This window comes from Caretta caretta, chromosome 8 (genome assembly GCF_965140235.1).
Source record: "Caretta caretta isolate rCarCar2 chromosome 8, rCarCar1.hap1, whole genome shotgun sequence".
Lineage (NCBI taxonomy): Eukaryota > Metazoa > Chordata > Testudines > Cheloniidae > Caretta > Caretta caretta.
Window position 1 is genome coordinate 53,458,995 of NC_134213.1, and position 19,789 is coordinate 53,478,783.

The window sequence follows — 19,789 nt, forward strand, 5'->3', positions numbered from 1 at the left end:
TATGAAATTCAAGGGTCTAAGTTACGGGGAATGCACATCAAGCCAGAAGACTTCCATTATTATCCCTACATCATTTTCATTATCATTATACCTGGAGTTCTGAAAGCAAACAGAAAATGCTTATTATCTTTAAAGTTTTGAGAAAGAATTCACAGGTACACATATGAGTCTAAAACACTTAGATCTGCTGAAATGTTAGAGCAAAACACCTATTGAAAAGGAAACCGATATAGCCTCAAACCACTCCCTTTTGTGGTTTCAAAGCTGTAAGGATACTAAAATCTGCTGGAGACAGGCATTCACTCCTGGATGAAACTGGCAAGGTAAGACACTTTGGGCCCTACCTGCCTTAAGAGTGGCTCCCTTTCAGAGTCTATCATTGCTCCCCAAACCCTTCAAATAAACATTTCTATGACTGAAAACATAAAATAAAAAAGAAAAGCAGGTAAAAGAAGAATGCATGGATGAGTGTGAAACTCTCAGTAAACAAGCCTGTGCACTAATGCTTTGAACCAATATACAGACCAAGCCAGTTTCTCTCCTGACAGGACTCTCAAAGTCACACAGTATTCACAAATACAATTTTAAAAAAAATGTCTCACCAATATATTATTGGGCTTTGATCTCAGTTCAGTTCCCAGTGGACGAGGATCCACAATGCAAAAATCACTACCACTATTAGCAGTCCCAGAGGCACCAAGATTAAATGAGGTAGATGACTGAATTCCTCTTTCTGGTCAATGGGCTGGATGGGGGACAATGCCTGCTCTCTGTGTGAGTAGAGGAGTTCAGACTCCAGAGATATCCATTCAACACCCTTTCCCAGTACTGAATTCATATGCTTTTTTTAAAAATTACTTTTGAAAGAACACAAAAGAAAATGTCATGATTGACTCCTCAAGGAAAGAGCTCTGAATTGGCATAATCAAGACAGGTCCATTTTTAAGTCTAGCACTTTTGACGGTGCCCTTTAAATTCTTCACCTCATAGATATTGCAACCAATGAAAGTACCTCCAACAGCTGTATTAGCGTGACCAGAACATATGTTGGTTTCTGCTTATCCACCTTCCACTGAGAAGTGACAGGGATAGATATGTGCAGTGCAGGATACAGGTGGCAGCAATCATGCTCAGGCGCACTCATTCTTTGTCAGGAAAAATAGTGCCAGAATTCCAGCTCCTTCATTTACTGCGTGGTTCAATTTTTAGACATTTTGAAAAACAGTCAATTCTTGAACTCATGTCCTAGATTCTTGCTGCAGAGAACTACCATAAAAATCAGAACTGGCCACCAGCAGAGGACAAGCATGCCACACTCCATGACATTTCAATGGAAAGATTTCTATTTATCAACAGAAGCTGCATTACAGCAATTGCATCCATAAGGATATAGAAAGAGTTCCCCCTCCTACTTTATGAATACTACTTGAGCTGCAGGGTGTTTTTGTTCATTCAGGCTTTTAACTGATCAATATTTATTGGATTTTTTTCCTTATTTTGCATGGATGTTTTAGGTTAGACAAGATTTTATGTAAGACAGAGCATGGCAAATCACTGACTTTTGTATGTTAATGGGATTGTACAGTTCAGAGTTATTTTTCTAAAGATGCTCTATAATGCTTTTCATCCTCCAGACACTTTGCAAATATTACCTAATTCTCACAGCACGCTTCTGAGACAGAGGAGCATTAGTATCCCCATTTTACAGATGGGGAAGCTGAGCCACAGAAGTTCCACATCTAACCTAAAGCCACAGGAGGATTCAAAACCAGAATTAAAACTCAAGTTCTTAGTTCCAAGTCTTGTGCTCAGACAAGAACTCTCTTTCCTAAGGTGGAGGAGCAACAGAACCACACATTTTCTACTGTCATAAAATCAACATGCCTGAAGTAGGTATTTTTAAAAGGTGTATAAAAAGGATGTAGACGTTCCACAGTTCCCTGTAATTCTAAGTCAAACACCCTGTAGAGACTACTGTATTTTGATGTTATAATGGTGCCCAGTTAAAAGAGATACCTGTTAAAAGAATTGTCCTCTTAAAAAGAGACAATGCCTATACACCAGACTATGAAACCCTTAAATATCCGAAAAGTAATAAACCTGATGGCTGAAATACTTTTTAAAACTCATCTGTCTAATAAGTTATGTTTCCTGTACAGTGAATTAAATTTTCCTGGCGCTCTTTTAGATGAGGACCTGATGCAAATATTCACATGTGCAATAAAAATGTGTTTAATTGATTTCTACATGTTATTTATTTCCATTTATCCTACCTGAGGATTCCAACTGGGATCCAGTTTCTTCACTGTGGCAATGTATTCTTGCATAGCCTGGTGGGAACTTGAATCTCCCAGCGCTTTCCATGCTTCCCTGAGGTACAAAGAAAAAAACAAATGGCCCACTCAGTAGAACAGATACATCCGTCTTTTACTCATTGTCACCAATAAAACAGTGATCAGGCCTAATGCAAGCCTACCTTCATACTTCTGGGCAAAAGAAAGACATCTTTTATGCAATTTTGATGCCATCAATCCTCTAGTCAGGCTTAAAAAGAAAAACTCCTTCACCTACTCATATTTATTTGTTGCTGATTAAACCAATACAACAGTAAATTAGCAGAACAGCAACACCATTTTAAGAATTCCGTAAAGCAGGGGTTCTCAAACGGGGGTCGGGACGTTATTACATGGGAGGGGTTGCGAGCTGTCAACCTCCACCCCAAATCCTGCTTTGCCTCCAGCATTTATAGTGGTGTTAAATATATAAAAAAGTGTTTTTAATTTATAAAGGGGGAGTCGCACTCAGAGGCTTGCTATGTGAAAGGGGTCACCAGTAAAAAAGTTTGAGAGCCACTGCCCTAAAGGATTATTTTAATCATTAACCGAGAGAATAAGAGAGAGATACATGCAAAGTAATGTTCTAGTTCAATCAATCTAAAAAGATGTGACCAAAAATAAAATAAAATAAAATCAGAAATTGTTAAGAATTGCAAGGATTTCCTCTTACCATTTCTGCTTTCCTTCAAAATCAAAGAAACTGGGCTTGGGAGTGTTACAGTTTCCAAATTTGACCTAAAGAAGAAAAATGTCCTTTGTTACAATGAATGGTAGAAAGGGATAAAGTTTAATTTATCATTATAATTTGTTAGCCAATTCATAGCAGCAAATATCCAGATTTATTACACCTCTTGATTTCAGAGCAAATTTATACTCTTGTCTGATTAACAGTTATTAGGCTCATCTCTTTCTGGCAAATGTCTCAACTCCAATTTTTTTTATTTTAACAGTCTCACACAGCTATTGGTGTATTGGCCTCCTGTTATTTTCTGTACAGGATACAGAGATGGAATTCTGATATGCAGATCATTTCTTCTGCATGTATTACCCAGTAGGTGATGCTGCAGAGTGATTGTCACTCAAAGACTTGTCAGAGAAAGAAGGTCCACTTTTGAGGAAAATTGCCTTCCTTATCCTGGTGGCAGAAAAAAGCCAGAAAAGAAAGGAAAGACAATGGTCACACAGCAATCGCAACCCAACCGTCTTCCAACACCACCTACAATGTCTGCCAACGAGCCTGTGGCTCAAGAATTGGACTCCTCAGTTACCAAAGGACCCATGAAAAATAAAACCCATGAAAGAGATCATCTTCAACCTCAAAGGATCACCGACTATGTATATTACCCATCTGTATAGCTCATCGTCAACAAGACTAAACAAAAATCTCATTTATGTTAGGGAATGTAGATATACAGCTAAACCACATATTATGATTGTTCATTAAGGATGAAATTCGCCTCCTTCTGCACAATGACTAAATAAGTGGGCTATGTTTAATAATCTTTGATGGCCAAGCTGAATACAAAGAGAACAAACTTAAGTGGAAGAAGTCCATATGATCTCTGGATTTCCTCCAGAGGCATCTAGGAACATGGCAGCCAGAGCAGATACACCAGAAATGGGAAGTGAGTCAAGATTGGAGGTGGTTGGGATGATCCAGTTGGTCAGAAAGAGGAAAAGTAGTACACTGTGGAGTAGAGGATGGAGCTGTAGGTAGAAACAAATGATTCATTACGGGAGAGTGAGGCAAGAGAAAAAAAGAGGTGTTGATGGACTGCAATTCATAGAAGGAATATAAGTTTGGGGTGGTAAGTGAATAAACAATACTGAAAGAGATGAGATAGTGATGATAACATATTCTAGAGGGCGTGTAGTGGACTCCACATGTAGACACAGAAGGCCGTTACATAAAGACCCTTTTAAACTGATCTGGTAGCACAAAGGGGGCTTTGTAGTGGCCATCAATTACATTTAATGACCCTTTAACAATACCAAAGTGGTGTAAAGAGGCCTTAGTGTAAACGAGAATCAGATTCAGGATATTGTTAAACACATGAAGATGTATTCATAGTAAGGCTGTCAATCACAATTAACTCGAAAAAATGAATCGTGATTAATCACAGTTTTAATCGCACTGTTAAACAACAGAATACCAATTGAAATTTATTAAATATTTTGAATGTTTTTCACATTTTCAAATATATTGATTTCAATTACAACACAGAATACAAAGTGTACACTGCTCACTTTATATTATTACAAATATTTGCACTGTAAAATGATAAATGGTATTCTTCAATTCACCTCTTACAAGTACTGTATTGCAATCTCTTCATCGTGAAAGTGCAACTTACAAATGTAGATTTTTTTTTTGTTACATAACCACTCAAAAACAACCAATGCAAAACTTTAGAGCCTACAAGTTCACTCAGTCCTACTTCTTGTTCAGCCATTTGCTAAGACAAACAAGTTTGCTTACATTTATGGGAGATAATGCTGCCCAGTTCTTATTTACAATGTCACCAGAAAGCGAGAACAGACGTTCACATGGGACTTTTGTAGCCAGTATTGCAAGTTATTTATGTGCCAGATATGCTAAACATTCGTATGCCCCTTCATTCTTCGGCCACCATTCCAGAGGACATGCTTCCATGTCGATGATGCTCACTAAAAAAAAAACAACGTATTAATTAAATTTGTGACTGAACTCCTTGGGGAAGAATTGTAGGTCTCCTGCTCTGGTTTACCCACATTCTGCCATATACTTCATGTTATATGACTCAGCACATGTTCATTTTAAGAACACTTGTTGCTGCAGATTGGACAAAATGCAAAGAAGGTACCAATGTGAGATTTCTAAAGATACCTACAGCACTCGACCCAAGGTTTAAGAATCTGAAGTGACTTCCGAAATCTGAGAGGGATGAGGTGCGGAGCATGCGTTCAGAGATCTTAAAAGAGCAACACTCCAATGAGGAAACTATAGAACCCAAACCACCAAAAGAGAAAAATCAACCTTCTGCTGGTGGCATGACAACACAGATGATGATCGGGGGAAGTCCCGAACGACTGGAAAAAGGCTAATGTAGTGCCCATCTTTAAAAAAGGGAAGGAGGAGGATCCTGGGAACTACAGGCCGGTCAGCCTCACCTCAGTCCCTGGAAAAATCATGAAGCAGGTCCTCAAGGAATCAATTCTGAAGCACTTAGAGGAGAGGAAAGTGATCAGGAACAGTCAGCATGGATTCACCAAGGGCAAGTCATGCCTGCCTAATCTAATTGCCTTCTATGACAAGATAACTGGCTCTGTGGATGAAGGGAAAGTGGTGGATGTGTTGTTCCTTGACTTTAGCAAAGCTTTTGACACTGTCTCCCACAGTATTCTTGCCAGCAAGTTAAAGAAGTATGGGCTGGATGAATGGACTATAAGGTGGATAGAAGCTGGCTTGATTGTCGGGCTCAACGGGTAGTGATCAATGGCTCCATGTCTAGTTGGCAGCCGGTATCAAGTGGAGTGCCCCAAGGGTCGGTCCTGGGGCCGGTTTTGTTCAATATCTTCATAAATGATCTGGAGGATGGTGTGGATTGCACCCTCAGCAAGTTTGCGGATGACACTAAACTGGGAGGAGTGGTAGATACGCTGGAGGGTAGGGATAGGATACAGAGGGACCTAGATAAATTGGAGGATTGGGCCAAAAGAAATCTGATGAGGTTCAACAAGGACAAGTGCAGAGTCCTGCATTTAGGACAGAAGAATCCAATGCACCACTACATACTAGGGACCGAATGGCTCGGCAGCAGTTCTGCAGAAAAGGACCTAGGGGTTACAGTGGACGAGGAGCTGGATATGAGTCAACAGTGTGCCCTTGTTGCCAAGAAGGCCAATGGCATTTTGGGATGTATAAGTAGGGGCATTGCCAGCAGATCGAGGGACGTGATCGTTCCCCTCTATTCGACACTGGTGAGGCCTCATCTGGAGTACTGTGTCCAGTTTTGGGCCCCACACTTCAAGAAGGATGTGGAAAAACTGGAAAGTGTCCAGCAGAGGGCAACAAAAATGATTAGGGGACTGAAACACATGACTTATGAGGAGAGGCTGAGGGAACTGGGATTGTTTAGTCTGCAGAAGAGAAGAATGAGGGGGGATTTGATAGCTGCTTTCAACTACCTGAAAGGGGGTTCCAAAGAGGATGGATCTAGACTGTTCTCAGCGGTAGCAGATGACAGAACAAGGAGTAATGGTGTCAAGTTGCAGTGGGGGAGGTTTAGGTGGGATATTAGGAAAAACTTTTTCACTAGGAGGGTGGTGAAACACTGGAATGCGTTACCAAGGGAGGTGGTGGAATCTCCTTCCTTAGAGGTTTTTAAGTCAGGCTTGACAGAGCCCTGGCTGGGATGATTTAATTGGGGATCGGTCCTGCTTTGAGCAGGGGGTTGGACTAGATGACCTCCTGAGGTCCCTTCCAACCCTGATATTCTATGATTCTGTGAAAATGAACATGTGTCAGTGTGCACTGCTTTGGATTCTTATCAAGCAGAACCCGTCATCAGCATGGACGCTTGTCCTCTGGAATGGTGGTTGAAGCATGAAGGGACATACGAATTTTTAGCGCATCTGGCATGTAAATATCTTGCGATGCTGGCTACAACAGTGCTATGAGAACACCCGTTCTCACTTTCAGGTGAAAGCAAGAAGTGGGCCGTATTATCTCCTGCAAATGTAAACCAACTTGTTTGTCTGACCGATTGGCTGAACAAGATGTGGGTCTGAGAGGACTTGTAGGCTCTAAAGTTTTACATGGTTTTATTTTTGAATGCCATTTTTTTCTGTACATAATTCTACATTCGTACGTTCAACTCTCATTATAAAGAGATTACACTACAGTACTTGTATTAGGTGAACTGAAAAATACTATTTCTTTGGGGTTTTTTTGCAGTGCAGAATACTTGTAATCAAAAATAAATATAAAGTAAGCACTATACATTTTGTATAGTGTTATAAATAGAATCAATACATTTGAAAATGTAGAAAACATCCAAAAATATTAAAATTAATGGTATTCTATTATAGTTTAACAATGCGATTAATCACGATTAATTTTTTAATCGCTTAACAGCCCTAATTCATAGCTACAAGGAATGCTGAGGAAGACTTGCAGTTCTTTTCCTTTATTTGACTAAAGTCCAACAGCTGCCTTTCAGTAATAGGGTTGCCCACAAAGGGAATAGTGTGCATTTCCCAAAACTTATTCCAGCCTGGGACACTGGCTGGTCCACGTCCAGAAGGTAACAGGAGATCCATGCATGGAGCAACTACAGGATCACAGTCTGGGTGAGGAAGAGAGACTGACTGGCACAAATTCTTTGAACCCTAGTCCAGGAGGAACTAAAAGCAGAATTTTTCCTGAGAGGAACCAGGGAGCATAGAATAAGGAATGGCAGGTAGTAAACAAAAGACATGTTGGTCTATGCCTCCATAATTAATTTACATGTACCCATTAATATTATATTTGGATTTACAGACCCTATCATTAGAGAATAAAGACACCAAAGGCCAGGAAAATGTTGATGCCCACCTCACTTATTATTGGTATCTGCATACAAACAAGGAATTTTCACAAAGGTTAAACATCATTTTGATGAACAATGGAATGAAACATGGACTTAAAAAAAAAAAAAAAGGGGGAAGGAAGGAAGGAAAGAAAGTGATTAAATGTTCCTGCATTGGTAACTAAACATTTCAGGACTCCAATTAAAAAGCCACTCTTTAATCACTCATAAATGACTATATCACAAACTCAGATTCCCAGCTAAGGCATACTCCTACACCAGAGGCCAAGTCAGAGTAGCCATGCTGATGCAAATAGGAATAATCCCCCTTGAAAGCAATTGTTATAGTAAGTCTCCCTAATGCAGGGCAAACTCTATCATAAATGAAATATGAGGGGATTGGGATGTTTAAATGAACCTGATGGAGTAAACATGGGCACTCAGTTTTCGGAGATCATGACAACCTGTTAGTCAGACATTGCTAGTCAAGCAAAATCAAGCTGCATCCATCAAACTATTATAAAACACTTGCTGCTCAGCCAATTAAACTGCTTGATCAGCTAATGATCCCTCAACTTAAGAGGTTATTTTATCCTGCATCTGCGATCATCAATCATGCCTCTTTTTAAAAAACTTAGATGTCGAAGTTGCAGTAATTTTATTTAGATTTTTTACAGAACGGGAATGGGGTTTAAAAAAAATTAAAAAAGTTTTCTAAAATATTTGTTTTGCTGTTTCATGGTAAATGTCACCAGTTTGAATCACAGGGTTTCTCAGCTGGCCTTCAGAGCAAGGTACTTTGTTAAAACAGGTTTTTGCCTCATGGGGAGTTGTATATAATTTCATTTAATTGTTGTCAGCCCTATTTTATGCAGACTGTGATTTACATTTTGTTTTAAACATTTCCTCTTGTACGCTAAGACACTGAGTACATTTTTACAAATTGAAAAATATAAATGAAATATGATCTACCGTCAAAACAGAACATCCCAACCTGGCCATTCTCTAGCCCAATATCGCAATTGCACACAAAACAGCCAACAACTCTGAAAGAAAGATACGTACTTTTCCTAATACTTTAATAATTGTTTTCCAAGACCCTCTTCAAAACCTGACAATAGTTTCCCCTCTTTAAATTTGGCATTTATTGCTTTCCTCCCTGCTGTGCAATAGCATCAGCACTACTGATGCCAACACAGATATAGGAACGGTACTTTAAAATGACCTGCAAAAGAAAAAAAATGTGGTTTTGCCCTTTCTGCTTTTTTTATGATATATTAAGTTGGCTTACGAGAGTTTTGTCCAGAAATAAAGAATGGGGTGGGGGGGTGAGGAGGAAGAGGGCACTGCTTGATTTTTTACATTAAAAATATCAGCTCTTTACTTCTCACATTTTGCTGTACAACTTCCTGAAAAATTGAAGAACTAGTGGGATTCTGACATTACATGAGACTGAAACCAGAGCAGTCGAGAATGGAAGGATTTTTAGTTAGAATGTTTAACTTGAATTCCTGACAAATAATAGGGAGAAAAGCATTTGTGAAAGATTCAGCCCTCTTGTCCCTACAGTTGAAAGCTAAGAAAGCTTCTTCTACAAAGCTAGCAGAAAGACATGAGCTCCAAATATTATTTCAAGTCAGAGGTTCCTATACGGTTGTCCATTGAGGGCTGACTGGTCACTTGGTGCCGGGCCCTCCTTGTTTCAAGCTGATAAACTGCATTAAAAGACAGCCAGAATACATTAAATACTTCCCTAATATCACTTTTCAATGCAAGCAATTTTTGTACTTGCCATAGTGATGTTATGTGATCGTAAATTATGGGGAGATGATCCATGCAATTTTGAATGGGAGGGGAGGGATCCATGAGAGTCTCTATTAAGCTATGGTCCATGTCATGAAAAAGCTTGAGAAGCTCCAGTTCATGTCAAACAATCATGGTCAGTTGTTTGTTTTCTTTACATTACTCAACAACTGAAGTAGATTGTAAAGCAATTGATATCCAGACTGCAGGTTATTTCTCACCAAATCATAAATTCTTTTAGGCAAGTCAAACTTGGACCCTAGCTCCAGAATTTGATTGTACAGCTTTGAATGTAGACTTGGACGAAACTGGGACCATCTGTATGCAATCAGCTGACCAAGTGAACACAATTTCTTACGCAGAAATGGAATTCCTTCATGTGGTTTGTCCTGCACTGAAAGGGCAGCTGAAGAAAAAACTCACTAATCTGCACTAACTTGTGGGGTGGGCCTAAATTCAGATCAGTGAGGGTTGCAAATTAGCAAGTACTGGGATGGTCAGGAGAAGCATCAGCTTCAGGGGCCAATTAGTAAGCCCTGAATGCCAGGGAGGGATCAGGAGGTGACATGGTGTTCCCCATTAGATCAGAGAGAATAATGTCACTCATATTGACCCAGACCCAGCACAACAGTAGTGTTACAGTAAACTATAAGCCAAAAAAATAAAAAAAATCAAAATCTATTTTCAGTACAAACTTGTGGTTTAAGCATGTTCTACTATTCCTGAAAAATCATCACACGGAAAAGTCACATAAAAAACACAGAATTATGCATTTCCTGCACCAATCAATGTGAGCTCTGTTTTTCTACGAGTGCAGGATTTTAACACTTAAACTTTGTCTGACCACCCCATCATTTAGATAGCTATTAGGAGAGCCTTCTTCAAATACTGCAGCTCTTTCATTGAGTCTGATCACTCATGAATAAGGCTGTGAGTTTGTCATGGAAGTCATGGATTCCGTCACTTTCCGTGACCTTCATGACTTCTGCAGCAGCCGGTGCACCTGGCTCAGGGGCAGCTAAAGAAGCCCCCAGGCCAGGCGCACCAGCCACTCCTGGGGCAGTCTCTGGCCACCGCCTCCCCCAGCAGCAGAATTTGGGTGTGAGGGGGCAGGAGGTTGGGGCACCGAACAGGGTGAGGCAGGCTCTGGGCAGCGCTTACCTCGGGGGTTCCTCAGAAGCCACGACATCCCCCTCACTCAGCTGCTTGGCAGAGACATGGACAGGCAGCTCTGCACACTGCCTCCGCCCAGAGCGCTGGCTTCACAGCTCCCATTGACTGGGAACCATGGCCAATGGGAGCTGCGGGGATGGGGTTTGCAGGAGGAACCAGCATGCATTGCTGCCTGGCCAAGCCTCCACCTAGGAGCTGAGTGAGGGGGGATGTTGCCACTTCCAGGGAGCCTCCCAGGTAAGCGCCACCCAGAGCCTGTCTCACCCCGTCCTGTGCCCCAACCCCCCCATATCCCACACCCAAACTCTGCTGCTGTTGCAGGGTGGGCACGGAGCCAGGTAGGGAGCCTGCTGGCCCCGCCAACCTCACCCCAGAACCAGTGGGGGTCCTGGGCCGCATGCTGCCACCCGCGTCCCCCCAGCACCAGTGGGGGTCTTCCCTCCACCCCAAGAAGCCTGGACACCCTCCTCCCGCACCCTTGGGGCCCCAGGCAGTCCACTACCCAAGTTTTATTCAGTGGTATTATTAGTAAAAGTCACGGATAGGTCATGGCCATGAATTTTTGTTTACTGCCCGTGACCTGTCCGTGACTTTTACTAATAATATCCGTGACCAAAACGTAGCCTTACTCATGAGGCACTGGACTCTTGTCAACTAGTTATTCTATTTCTACAATGGATACTTATATGGCCCCCATTACTGTAGTGCCTGAGCACCTCACAATCTTTAATGCATTTATCCTCACAATACCAATTTTACTGCTGGGGAACTGAGGCACAGAGAGACTAAATGACTTGCCCAGGGTCACACCAGAAGTCTGTGGCAGAGCAGAGATCTGACACCAGTCTCCAGAGTTCTAGGCTAGCACCCTTACCCACTGGACAATTCTTCCTCTCTTACTGAAGTTCAGCCCTAGCAGGCCCTGGCACCATTGTCTAACTAGAGCCAACAACTGAACAGCTCCCTTATTCTCAAGCTTCTGACACACAAACAAAATTAATAAATATCTGAAACTGACTCCAATAAAAGGCAGTAAAACTCCAGGAGAAGGTTTATATATCTAAATAGTTTTAGATAAATAATGTACAGTATTTTAACAAATTTCAGAGTGGTAGCCGTGTTAGTTTGTATCAGCAAAAAGAACGAGGAGTACTTATGGCACCTTAGAGACTAACAAATTTATTTGGGCATAACCTTCGTGGGCTAAAACCTACTTCATCGGATGCATGCAATGGAAAATACAGTAGGAAGATATATATACACAGAGAACATGAAAAAATGGGTGTTGTCATACCAGTTCTAACAAGACTAATCAATTAAGGTGGGCTACTATCAGCAGGAGAAAAAACACTTTTGTAGTGATAATCAGGATGGCCCATTTCAAACAGTTGACAAGAAGGTGTGAGTAACAGCAGAGGAAAAAATAAGCACGGGGAAATAGTTTTTACTTTGTGTAATGACCCATCCACTCCCAGTCTTTATTCAAGCCTAATTTAATGGTGTCCAGTTGGCAAATTAATTCCAGTTCTGTAGTTTCTCGTTGGAGTCTGTTTTTGAAGTTTTTTTCTTGAAGAATTGAGACTTTTAGGTCTGTAATTGAGTGACCAGGGAGGTTGAATGGTATTTTAACAGAGAACTCAGCTGTTATTGTCATCTCTTTTATGGTGTTGTTGCCTCTTAAATCAAAGCCTTTGGTGACAAGAAATACTATCTTGACGACAGACAAGGATGTCAAATCAGGAACAGCAGACAGATCTAGAGTCAGCACCTTTTGCACACAAGTAATACTACTGTCCACTGGATAATACATTAGCAGCCTACTATTCATATTGATATGACCTCTGTGACTAGAAAGAAGTTGTGTTAAGTACTGTAGTTTCATCTTAAATCATAAAATGCCAGATCAAAAACATCAGAGTTAACAGGGCCTGATCCTGCAGCAGCTTGTGCTTGCAAGACTCCCTCTGACTTTAACTGGAGTGATGCCCACATCTGAAAAATGTAGGCTCTTTCCTTAACCAGCCCCATTGTGTCTAGACAATGCGAAACACAGAGTCTTCTAAAAGGTTGAGTATGTGCATTAGTACTGAACACAGGAGGATGAGATAAGAACAGAGTGGAAGCCTTGCCTACAAACATCCTGGACTCCAGAGGTAAGACCCTTACGAGATTTTTTTTTTTAAATATATTTGTTCCGTAATTTGTTGTGTACACGACATCCCAAAACGATACTGTTAATGCATACGGTCAACAAGACACACCAGATTATGTTGTTACTCTATAGGAGCAGTCAAATGCATTGCACACACCTCTCTGCCAGCAGTCTAAAACCTCAGCTATTGAAACATGTGGTGACTCAATGCAGTTAGCAGCTCCTTTTTGCTTGGAACAAATCAAGAGTTTGTGAAAACAATTTCTGAAGAATTTCCTCATAGTAATTTCAAGCTAAACAACATTAAGCTCCTCATTTCTCGTCTCACAACTGGCAATGAGAAATCCCCTGGAGCCCAATATCAGATGTCAATGCAACCATAAAGCTGACATACTGTACTGTATTCTCTTTTCCACACAATGGAGCTATGAAACACTTGAGATGGTATGAGAAGGCCACATTGTGAGCAACAGAAACCTCCTGGACCTGGACCTCCTGGAGCAAGGTCTGTTAAACGTTTATACAGGCAGGACTATATCCCACTAGAGAGATTCTAGTGCATTGCCTCCTATCTCATGAACCACATCCCAGATCTCATCCACAGTTGGATTGCATCAACAGCAGCGATTTACATGGAAATGTAATAGTAGGTATTTTTAGCTATTTCTAATGTAGTAACCATTTGACCTAACCCCCCCCCCCCAAAAAAAACAAACCATTGTCTACTCATATTCTTCATTTCATCTTGCATTCCAATCAGTTCTGTTCTATCTTCTCATGCTCCCTTCATGATTCTCTGCCATCTGATCATCAACTCCTTGACCCCTCCACAAGATTCCCAGTGCTTGTCTCCTGCTCTCTTGGACTGGCTACCCAATCTCCTTTTTGAGCACACTATCTGATCCCTTCACTGCTGGACACTCATCTCCTGCTGGTGACTGGCAGTTTCAGTCACACTGGAGGCTCCAGAGCGCAGCTCCTTTCATCCTCTAACATAGCAGTAATCCCAAATGGAGGCAGCTAGATTAGCAGTCCTTTGTCATTTCCAGCTCCTTTTACAGTCCAAAGGTTGGACACCTGTAGAAGCAACACAAAACACAGAAAACACCAAGCAACAAGTGACCAGCTAGCTCTTCAATGGACTACTTATGTGCTTAAAGCTAAGCCTGTGCTTAAGTGCTTGTAGGATCAGTGCCTAAATCAATGCCTTAAATCCGATGCAGGTGATAGAAAGTGTACTATCTGCTAGGTGGTCTGCAATGAGAAGGGTCTTAATTTAGATCATAATAGAGAGACACCTGTTATAAAACTACTGTCTCAGTTGACACTCTCCTTCCATGTTGTCGGTTTCAATACATGGGCTGGGTGAACACTGAAATACCTGTAAGGATAGGAGGGAAATTCCCAAAACCACTTGAGAAACATTGTTGCTGTGGAAAAGTTAGCACTGCCACTGCTCTTTCGTTCATAGGCCCCAGTCCTGCAGTAGGATCCACATGGGTGGACCGTTGGCTCTCACATGGAGCTCCACTAACTTCAGATTTCAGAGTGGCAGCCGTGTTAGTCTGTATCCGCAAAAAGAAAAGGAGTACTTGTGGCACCTTAGAAACTAACAAGTTTATTTGAGCATAAGCTTTCGTGAGCTACAGCTCACTTCATCGGATGCATAAAAGCTTATGCTCAAATAAATGTGTTAGTTTCTAAGGTGCCACAAGTACTCCTTTTCTTTTTACTAACTTCAGAGGGGTTGTTCACATACATAAGGGTCATAAAGTAACAAAAGCTAACTTGTGTTCCGCCATCAATTGACTGTGGCTGATCTCCACCTCACACTACATCCAGCCCAAAGTGACAGCTAACACATGGTCCCCACCAGGCTGGACAAAGGTTGAAATACCACCCAGAGCCATGCACAGGCAGCAGTGTCAACCCCAAGCACTGAACAGTCATGAGTCAGGCCTCACCCACAAACAAAACAACAACAAAACCCCACCAAATTTCTTTATAACGAGAAGATTTTAAAATAAATAAATGCACAAGAATCCTTGTCCTTTACTTTCCAACTCCAGGGCCTTCAGGGTGCTTTCGGACCCCTTTTCCCAGCTTCTCTCTGCCAGCACGAGGCCTGAGACCTTTCTAGGGAAGGGTGAGATTCCCTCAGAGCCACGGGGCTGCTGGGCTTTAGGCAGGACCCACAATCTTGGGACACTCGCGGTGCAATGGCCAAGACCGCTGGCGCTGCACCTGCGCGGGAGCGCTTAGCAAGCCCTACCTCAGCGTGCCCGGCGCTGGATAGAGGCGCTAGAAGCGGGGAGTCACCGCCATAGCCCGGCCCTTACCTGCTTGTACCTGGCGTACAGGTAGAGGAGCTGCTCCCTGCTGGCCGCCTGCATCAGCCCCGGCAGTCGCTCGGCCGCCCGCTCGAACTGCTCCGCCAGCGCCCGGGCCTCCTCCTCCGGCCCGCCCGACTCCTCCCCAGAGCTCGGCTCGCCGCCGCTGTTGCCGGCCGAGGCCGGGAACGGGGAAGCCATGGCCAACCCGGCCGGCCCGCCCGCTCACTGCATCGCGTCTGTCGGCAGCTCCCTCCCCGCCTCTGCCGGTAACTGCCGCTGGGCGCAGCTGGGGTCCCGCGCCGAGCCTCTCCGGAGACGCGGTGCAGCGCTGCTAGCGGCGCGGGCGGAAACGCGGGCACCAAGAGGGAGGTTCCGTCGCGCGCGGAGTCCCCGCCCCTGCCTGCGGGGCGGCGGGGGCTGGAGAGGCGCTGAGGGCCCCAGGGAGGGGGCTGCTGCTCGCCCTCTGGGATACGGTTCAGTGCCCGCTGGTCAGAGCAGAGAGGCCAGGGCAGCAGCCTGCTTGGGACCAGGCAGGGCGCGTAAGGGCTGAGGTCAGGACAGGGATGCAGTAGGTTTCCCAGGGTCAGGGTGCGTAGGGGCCAGTGGTCACAGCAGGTCACAGAGCATGGATCAGAAATACAATTGGGAAACAAAGGGGTGGCTTCCTAGTGCACATGTACCTACATAACCACAACCACCCATTAGCACAGCTGGTACTCTTGAGACTTCAATATCCTCTTGGCTCTTGAGGTGACACCTCCAGTACATGACTATTCACATAGGTTTTTCTAGAACGTTCCATGCTAATTTTTCTGTCACAAATACCCGAAAAGGGACGAATCTGCCAAAACATTGTAGTCACCTATGTCATGTGATACTGCAATCTAGAAATGCTATGTGATGCATGTGGTTTCCTGTTAGTGGAATTTGAGTAGACATTTTTTTTCTTTTCCTCTCATTGCCAGTCCTGAGTTTTAGTCATATTTCAGGCTCTTCAAACCCACACATCCCTCTCCAGGAGAGGCCAGGGCTCTTTTCCATGGCCAACATCCAGATAGGGGCACACTGCTTGGGGAAGCCCTCCTGCTTCTCCCACAGGATGGCAAGTTTGCTCTTCTCAGTGAGGAGGATGTTCATGTCTCTGGTCATGCTCCAGGATACAGCCCTTCCAGGCCCCATTGTTGTTGAGACTGATAACAACATTATCCTTCAAGCCAATTTGGCACCAGATAAGAAACTCCAGGAGATCTTCTGTCAATTACTCAACAGATGAGGAGACACAAATGGCTTATGGTTCAGAACTATTGAAATGGCATCAGAGCTGGGTCCTGATTTCATCTGCATCTTTTTACTATGCTTATTTGAGGCAAAGTAACTAATGGTTAGATCAGGGGATTAGGACTCAATGGATACCAGGTTCTAATCTGCTGCTGCTACAGACTTACCTTGTGCAAGGCACTTCAGCCCATACTTTCAAACGTAGATCCATATTTAGGTCTCAAAATAGAAAAATAAATGGCCAGAAGTCAAGGGGAGCCACTGTGATCAGGCCACTTCTCTTCAGGGGCCTAAATATGAATTTTGTTGCTTAACACGGCTACACTTACGTTTGAACATTTGCAACAAAGACAGTGAGATACACCGGTCCATCCAAATGAATGCACATTAACCTTTCTTTTGTTCCATACCATTAAAGTTTCTGTAGATGCCACATATGTTTAGAAATGTTAGAGATATTTTCAGGATGTTCTAAAAATTGTCATTGGGGCTATATTTTGTATCCTTCCACCTGGAAAGCCACCTGCCTTATTTATCTTGGCCCCAACTGTGCAGAGCTCAGAGGGAGAGAAAAATTATAACCAACATATTAAAAAATGATCCATATTGTAGAGCTGGTTAGAAAGCCAAAATTTTTCCCATGAGAAATTTTAAACAAAAAAATCTTTGTTAGAAAATGTTTGGTCAAAAAATGCTGGTGGCCTCAGGGGAAGATTTGAACTGATTCAAATTAACAATTTTCATTTCAACTCGACATTTTGACTCAAAATTGGATTTTATTTTTTTAAACTGAAAAAGTGAAACACAACATTTTAAGTCAAAATGAAAATGGCCATTTGGTTTCAAAATGGAAATTTGAAAGGAAAATTTTTATTTTGAAATTTCCCACAGGAAAACTAATTTTTTGGTCAGAATTTATATTTTCCTATGAAAATTTTCATTTTTGAGGAAAACTTACTTTTTGGCGGGAAAACTTCCTACATGAAAAATTTTAATCAGTTCTAATAACTAACACATATATAGCTATCATGACTTTGTACTGATATGTTGGGACCTACTGGGACTAGAACAGGAATTCTCAAACTTTTGTACTGGTGACCCCTTTCACACAGCTAGCCTCTGAATGCAACCCCCCCTTATAAATTAAAAACACTTTTAAAAAATATTTAACACTATTGTAAATTTTGGAGTCTGGGGTGGAAGCTGACAGCTCGCGACCCCCCATGTAATAACTTCGTGACCTCCTGAGTGTTATGTTACTTTAATCACGATCCCCAGTTTGAGAACACCTGGGCTAGAAGGACATGCTGCTTGTTCCACTTGAACACCGGGGACCTCCCTTTTCCAGTGCTCTACAGCTTCAGTTCTAATCTAAACAGGGTGTGAGATATTAGACCTTAAACATCTCACGAGAGGAAGACTGAATATTGCCATTCCGTACCCAGGAAAATTCCACCTGTGGAGGAAAAGGACAACAAGAAGGAAATATTTTTGTCAGGTTGATTTTTAAAAGGCAGCCATTTGAAGCAGAACTAAGAGGTTTGAAATGTTAGAAGTAGTCTTACCAGAGACAGATCAACATGCAAAGAGCATCTGAGGAGCATGATAACTATAATTGATTGCAGGTCTCTGCAGTGTCATTTGCCCTCGCCATTAGATATGTAGTACAGCTATTGTTTCTCTTTATCCTTTACTACACTATGGTGTATATAGAGTGGATAGCAAAACCTATAATTAAGGTAACATAACACTTTTGGGGGGGAGTGGAGTGGAGTTAGAATAGTAGGGGATGCTGTGGGCAGGACTGGGTGACACTGGAATGGTTTTGTGTTTTAAATGAGGCATAACTGGAATATCAAGGGATCCGACAGCTCTCATATGGGTTGAAACCACTCATACCTTTCCCAAGACTTTCCTCAAACTGTCCCCTGACAAACTTCCAGCTTTGGGTGATCCTTAGCACCCAGAAACCCAACTAGGAGGAGAAAATCAGCAGGATTGGGGTAAATCCTCTCAGAGAGGCTGTTAGGCTCAGATCAGGCCAGTGCAGTTAGTCCCCTGGATAGGTTGTTCCACTGTCCTGTTACCTGGTTGTCTGGGAAACCCTCAGCCCCTTTGTGATGCCAAGTTGGTGATGGTTCTGGAGCTGGGGCCAGTTGAAGCATGGGGGGAGAGGAGAGCAGGCAGGGCTGGGGACTGCCTGGCTCTTCCCACATTTTTAAAAATTAGGTGATACCACGTTTAAAAATTGTTGTTTGTAGATCAGGGCACTGACCCTTGTGAAGTCGTCAGAAGAGAGTCACAGTGGCAAATGGACAGACACATGGACAGGATACAAGGTAAGGGAGAGGTTTTTCAGCTCTGAGGCATGTTGAAGGGGAAATGAATGGATGTTACCGATCAAATACTAAGAGCATTGGGACTCTGGAGGGAGTAGAACTAGGGATTGTTATTAGAACAAAGTCAGACAAGTGGGAACAGCATGGGCCTGGAACAATTTTTATAGTGGTGGTACTGATCATGGAGACTATGTGTTTGGTGTTTGTTATTACTACTTCAAGCCGGACGGTGTGGCAGTAGTACCACTGGGGAGGACTGAGGACTGACTGGTAGAAAAGGATCGTGTGCAAAACAGGGTTTTCTCTTAGGGGGCCTTGGAGGGGGAATGAATCTGCTAACTTCTTTCTGTTAGCTTAATTTGCCCCCCCCCTTTTTTTTTTTTTTTTTTTGTTATTCTCTTTTATAATAAAAACACCCAGGATGGAGATGGTGAACCACTACATTACACGTAATATCAAATATACCATTACCTGCCTTGGAATTATTGACCATTCAGAGAGAGAGAAACTGATATGCTTATGGGTCAGTGTAGATTTCAATCTTGGAGATGTATGCTAGAAGTCTCATCCTGTCACTGGTGAAACATCCTTGGAGCATCTAAAAGTTATAGATGGAAACTTTCTAACACAAAAAGTATTGTAACCAACCAAAGGTAACTCTGTATTAGACCTCAATCTGGTGGATAAAGATGAATTGATCACGGAGGTCTCAGTTAATTGTTGCTTAAGTGCCAGTGATCACGATCTAAATCCTTCTGCTATGTGCAAACAGAGTATATTTCTGACCTGTAATACACATTGTTAGTGCTTTAAAAAAGGCCAATTT

General features: G+C 42.5%; 1 protein-coding gene across 2 annotated transcripts in view; it reads right to left on the reverse strand.

Moving 5' to 3' along the window:
• The window catches only part of ACBD6 (acyl-CoA binding domain containing 6), a 142,299-nt gene extending 126,599 nt beyond the window's left edge, over positions 1–15,700 (reverse strand). Inside the window, exons 1-3 of one of the 2 annotated variants that reach the window (XM_048860317.2) lie at positions 15,353–15,700; positions 3,007–3,071; positions 2,274–2,370 (exon numbers count right to left, since the gene is read on the reverse strand). In XM_048860317.2, coding sequence (XP_048716274.1) covers positions 2,274–2,370; positions 3,007–3,071; positions 15,353–15,544 — 354 coding nt within the window. In that variant the 5' untranslated portion in view covers positions 15,545–15,700. The remainder of the gene's footprint in view (positions 1–2,273; positions 2,371–3,006; positions 3,072–15,352) is intronic. The other variant, XM_048860318.2, reaches the window with a different exon arrangement.
• Positions 15,701–19,789: the final 4,089 nt, after the last annotated feature.